Genomic DNA, 6,037 nt, shown 5'->3' with positions numbered 1-6,037 from the left:
CAATGGACCACGTGTGTATTTGTATAACATGTAACTTCATACTACACAACCAAGTAAGAGGTTGTCGCTGGATGATTCTGTATAGTCTCTGGTGCTTTCTCATTGCATCCTCTGTTCATTATGGTGTGTGTGTATGAGAACTCACCTTGTATATGCCATTTCTTCCATATCCTGGCAGGGAAGCAGACTTGCTGTAGGGGAAGCCTGTAAGGAACGAAACAATACCTAAGTCGTCATAAGGACTCTTCGGGCTATTTTTTTCAATCTGATGTCAATTCAGTGAGGCCTCGACCTTCATTGGTTGAGCCCATGTCAGTCAAGTCAGCGTTGAACAGTGATTGGCTASTCATTGGTGGAGGCCATGCCAGTCAAGTAAGGGTTGACCACTGATTGGCTACTCACTGGGCAGGGAGGCGTCAGTGGGCAGGCTGCAGGTGGACTTCCTGGGGTCCAGCAGGTCCTCTGGGAGAGGCTGGCCGTCTATCTCACTCTTCAAGATCATCCAACTGGTCCTTGTCTACACAGAGAAATAGACAGCTTTGTAGTGTACAACAACACCATTTCTTTTAAAAGAACATTGATGTGTAGGTGCTTGATGTGTAGGTGCTTGGGCAAGGGGATGGATATACAGACAGACAGACGCCTCCTCACCTTGACGTCGTCCCCTTCTTGCCAGGACGTTCTAGAGGCTGTAAAACAGTCATACAGTACGTAACGAAGCACACTCCTGATGTTACAGTATATAACAAAACACGTAACATCACAGTTACTGTACCACACATCTACAGTGGCAAGAAAAAGTATGTGAACCCGTTGGAATTACCTGGATTTCTGCATAAATTGGTCATCAAATTTGATCTGATCTTCATCTAAGTCACAACAATAGACAAACACAGTGTGCTTAAACTAATAACACACAAATCATTGTATTGTTCTTGCTTATATTGAATACATAATTTAAACATTCACAGTGTAGGTTGGAAAAAGTATGTGAAACCCTAGGATAATGACTTCTCCAAAACCTAATTGGAGTCAGGAGTCAGCTAACCCGGAGTCCAATCAATGAGACGAGATTGGAGATGTTGGTTAGAGCTGCCCTGCCCTTCAAAAAAACACTCACAAAATTTGAGTTTGCTAATCACAAGCATTGCCTGTTGCGAACCATGCCTCGAACAAAAGAGATCTCAGAAGACCGAAGATGAAGAATTGTTGACTTGCATAAAGCTGGAAAGGGTTCCAAAAGTCCACGGCAAGAGAATTGTCTATAAATGGAGAAAGTTCAGCACTGTTGCTACTCTCCCTAGGAGTGGCCGTCTTGCAAAGATGACTGCAAGAGCACAGCGCAGAACGCTCAATGAGGTTAAGAAGCATCCTAGAGTGTCAGCTAAAGACTTACAGAAATCTCTGGAACATGCTAACATCTCTGTTGACGAGTCTACGATACGTAAAACACTAAACAAGAATGGTGTTCATMGGAYGACACCACGGAAGAAGCCACTGCTGTCCAAAAAAACATTGRTGCACGTCTGAAGTTTGTAAAAGCGCACCTGGATGTTCRACAGCGCTACTGGCAAAATATTCTGTGGACAGATMWAACTACAGTTGAGTTGTTTGGAAGGAACACACAACACTATGTGTGGAGAAAAAAAGGCACAGCACACCAACATCAAAACCTCATCCCAACTGTAAAGTATGGTGGCATCATGGTTTGGGGCTGCTTTGCTGCCTCAGGGCCTGGACAGCTTGCTATCATTGACAGAAAAATGTATTTCCAAGTTTATCAAGACATTTTTCAGGAGGATGTTAGGCTATCTGTCCGCCAATTGAAGCTCAAAGGAAGTTGGGTGATGCAACAGGACAACGACCCAAAACACAGAAGTAAATCTTTTTCCACCCTGCACTATGATTGTTTACACTGTGTGTTCAATAAAGACATGAAAACGTATAATTGTTTGTGTGTTATTAGTTTAAGCAGACTGTGTTTGTCTATTGTTGTGACCTAGATGAAGAGCCGATCAAATTTTATGACCAATTCATGCAGAAATCCAGGTATTTCCAAAGGGTTCACATACTTTTTCTTGCCACTGTACATCTATTTACCAGCTACAGTACAGTATCCTATGCATCCTATAATAAATCAACTAGACACTGTGACATCATCATCACGAGACAGCCCCACTGCTTTAAAACAACAGTGACACAGTCAACAGCAACTACCCTAGTTACGGTACCGTTGTATAACTAACTATCAAAGTGTAAAGTTTGTATTTAAATATTGCTATATAGTACGCTCAATGGTCAGTTTATAATTTAGAAAGTAGGCCGATTTACTCAGAAGAGTTAGTGAAATGGTGTATTTTCTGGTGCAGACAAAGGTCACCACGGAAATGCGTTCTATTGACCATAAGCGCATGTCTGTTAGAATATATACAATATAAACTGAAGACAGTTAACTCATAAATTGTGAAAAATAAGGTTTAAGTTGTTAAGTTTAAGTTGTAGATTGTATCGGCCTATAGAATAATCGTCCATCGTATGACACAGAAGATAAGACGTTATACAGCACATGCATTCATTTACTCGAAGGCATTTTGGTCCTCTATTTGAAATACATTCACACGCATACAGAAAAAGGAGAAAGACCCGGAAAAACACAACATATAAAACGTGACAAAGACACAAAGGGTTAAGTGGAACAAAAAGTGACCAAGACACCATCAGCACCACAACACCGAGTGATTCATATCCTCGACCAATCACAATGGACACACAACAACGTGATCAGGTCACATGTACTACTAGAACCAATGAGCTACTGAGATGAATATGGGCAGGCATGGAGGGATGAGCAGAAACTGACACAATCACGGAGGTGTGAGAAATAAAAAGTGATCACTAAAAGGTGTAATAAGGCCACTTGTGTTTCCCATGTCGGGCTTTTGACTCAGGCAACAATGATTTTGCAGTGTACTGTACGGACACATTCTCCACAACAGAATTCTACAGTACAGTCGTGGCCAAAAAGTTTTGAGAATGACACAAATATGAATTTTCACAAAGCCTGCTGCCTCAGTTTGTATGATGGCAATTCGCATAAACTCCAGAATGTTATGAAGAGTGATCAGATGAATTGCAATTAAGTGCAAAGTCCCTCTTTGCCATGCAAATGAACTGCCACAAAAGGACCAGCTGACATCATGTCAGTGATTCTCTCGTTAACAKAGGCGTGAGTGTTGACGAGGACAAGGCTGGAGATCACTCTGTCATGCTGATTGAGTTCAAATCACAGACTGGAAGCTTCAAAAGGAGAGTGGTGCTTGGAATCACTGTTCTTCCTCTGTCAACCATGGTTACCTGCAAGGAAACACGTGCTGTCATCATTGCTTTGCACAAAAAGGGCTTCACAGGCAAGGATATTGCTGCCGGTAAGATTGCACCTAAATCAACCATTTATCGGATCATCAAGAACTTCAAGGAGAGCAGTTCAATTGTTGTGAAGAAGGCTTCAGGGCGCCCAAGAAAGTCCAGCAAGCGCCAGGACCGTCTCCTAAAGTTTATTCAGCTGGGGGATCGGGGCACCACCAGTACAGAGCTTGCTCAGGAAAGGCAGCAGGCAGGTGTGAGTGCATCTGCATGCACAGTGAGGCGAAGACTTTTGGAGGATAGCCTGGTGTCAAGAAGGGCAGCAAAGAAGCCACTTCTCTCCAGGAAAAACATCAGGGACAGACTGATATMCTGAAAAAGGTACAGGGATTGGACTGCTGAGGACTTGGGTAAAGTCATTTTCTCTGATGAATCCCCTTTCCGATTGTTTGGGGCATCCGGAAAAAAGCTTGTCCGAAGAAGACAAGGTGAGCGCTACCATCAGTCCTGTGTCATACCATCAGTAAAACATCCTGAGACCATTCATGTGTGGGGTTGCTTCTCAGCCAAGGGAGTGGGCTCACTCACAATTGTGCCTAAGAACACAGCCATGAATAAAGAATGGTACCAACACATCCCCCGAGAGCAACTTCTCCCAACCATCCAGGAACAGTTCGGTGACGAACAATGCCTTTTCCAGCATGATGGTGCCATAAGGCAAAAGTGATAACTAAGTGGCTCGGGGAACAAAACATGGATATTTTGTGTCCATGGCTAGGAAACTCCCCAGACCTTAATCCTATTGAGAACTTGTGGTCAATCCTCAAGAGGCGGATGGAAAAACAAAAARCCACAAATTCTGACAAACTCCCAGCATTGATTATGCAAGAATGGGCTGCCATCAGTCAGAATGAAAATGAAGGGTCAAATATTGACTCTTTGCATCAACTTCATGTCATTTTCAATAAAAGCCTTTGACACTTATGAAATGCTTGTAATTATACTTCAGTATTCCATAGTAACATCTGACAAAAATATCTAAAGACACTGAAGCAGCAAACTTTGTGGAAAGTAATATTTGTGTCATTCTCAAAACTGTATGTGGCTACAAAGAACACTGGGAACAAAAAGGTTCATAACCTTGGGTGTGCTGTGGAAAGTCACTATTTCAGATGCCTGGGTGACACATCTGAGATAAGACCAGTTTGATTGTAGAATCTCCACCCTCTGCAGTTGCAGTAACAAGSCACTCAAAGGTAAATGTGGACTCTGTCGTACTCTGTTGCCTGAGTTGTCGACGCCTTTCCAATAGAAAAAGACGGGAGATGGGTCAAAGTCGCTTGAAAACAATGGACCACGGAGAGAAGGACGTGAGTAGGAGGAAGTTGCCCTGTAGCCACTGATCCTAGGTCGGTTCAATGCTTTCCCGCCTAATGGTAAGAGTTAGGATCGCGGATAGGAAAGCTGATCCTATAACTGTGGCTACGGGCAACTTCTACCCGGAGCGTATGGGACAGGCGACACGCAACACATCGTGCAGAGACCAGACCAGGAAGTTACACCAGGAAGTAAAGGAGAAGAGATGACTGTACCATGCTGCTTGTAGATAGGGGGTTTTCTATAGATATTATCTATCTTGACCTTAGTCTCTGAAGATGAGAGGAGGAGAGGCAGAGAGAAATGAAAGAAGCCCAGGATGAGAGAAAGAGAAAAGAAGAGAGAGAGAGAGAGAGAGAGAGAGGTAGAGTGAAAAAGAAGCATGAGTTAGCAGTTATTGAGAGATGGAATAGCCTGAGAAGCAGCAGTGGGATAGGGGCAGCATACTTTATGGTTGATATATATTTGTATTATAACTGGCAAGACAGGGTATTATCGGCAATAAATCATCACTTGCTGTCATTATTCATGCAACAAAAACATGGCATTTTGATCCAGTCCTATTGTAATGTGAAGCAGACACTCAGTTGGACATCCCCAGAACAACGGTAATTGTTGATCGATGTTGTATCCAACAATACAGTTATTCAAGTTTTCCAAAAGTAATAGAAACCATCATATATTTCCCTCACTACAACACATATTCATTACTGCTTATAGACCAAATACACAAATAAGCATATCAAATAACAAATAAAAGGGCAAATGACTAAATTCAACTAATTCAATTAAACAATTGTGCTAGTGACTGTTTGTTTTTTTACACATAATTGACACAGTATGTCTGTCCTAAGCTGATCCAATCCATTTCACTTTCACAGGACCCAAACACCATTGTGCTAGCTAGCAACAATACATTAACTACACTCAGCTCGTGAAATACAACACATGCGGGTCCCTTTCTGCCCTGTTTCAGCCACTGCCAGCGCCAGGGACTAATGCACATATAAAATCCATACAATGGTTACAAAACACATTAAGTAGATAATCACTTTGCTTTGTTCATTTATTTACGTCAACTCGATCCAAGTGTGGGGACTTTTCCATGTGGGTGACTGACACCGTCATAGTGAATGGAAATCAAAAAGGGCTTTTCACTAGAAAAGTCAAAGTTATGCCCATTGCAATATACTGTAAACTGTTAACACTTGTCAAAGGATGGTTGACGGAATATGATGCAGGGTCATAGACTTAAGTTAAGACTTCTCATCGCTGTCCCATTATGGCGTGTCTGTGA

The 6,037-nt window shown here is 42.3% G+C and overlaps 1 protein-coding gene across 1 annotated transcript in view; it reads right to left on the bottom strand.

Annotated features, from left to right (window-relative positions):
* Window positions 1-6,037, bottom strand: part of ablim2 (actin binding LIM protein family, member 2) — a 115,783-nt gene that overhangs the window by 15,854 nt on the left and 93,892 nt on the right. The window contains 4 exon segments of the mRNA XM_070437812.1: window positions 146-204; window positions 403-517; window positions 652-689; window positions 4,956-5,012. Of these exon segments, the coding sequence (XP_070293913.1) occupies window positions 146-204; window positions 403-517; window positions 652-689; window positions 4,956-5,012 (269 nt within the window).

The sequence above is a fragment of the Salvelinus sp. IW2-2015 genome, linkage group LG37, assembly GCF_002910315.2.
Source record: "Salvelinus sp. IW2-2015 linkage group LG37, ASM291031v2, whole genome shotgun sequence".
Classification (NCBI taxonomy): Eukaryota; Metazoa; Chordata; class Actinopteri; order Salmoniformes; family Salmonidae; genus Salvelinus; species Salvelinus sp. IW2-2015.
The sequence above is the reverse complement of the archived record's forward strand: the minus strand, read 5'-3'. Positions and strand labels throughout refer to the sequence as shown.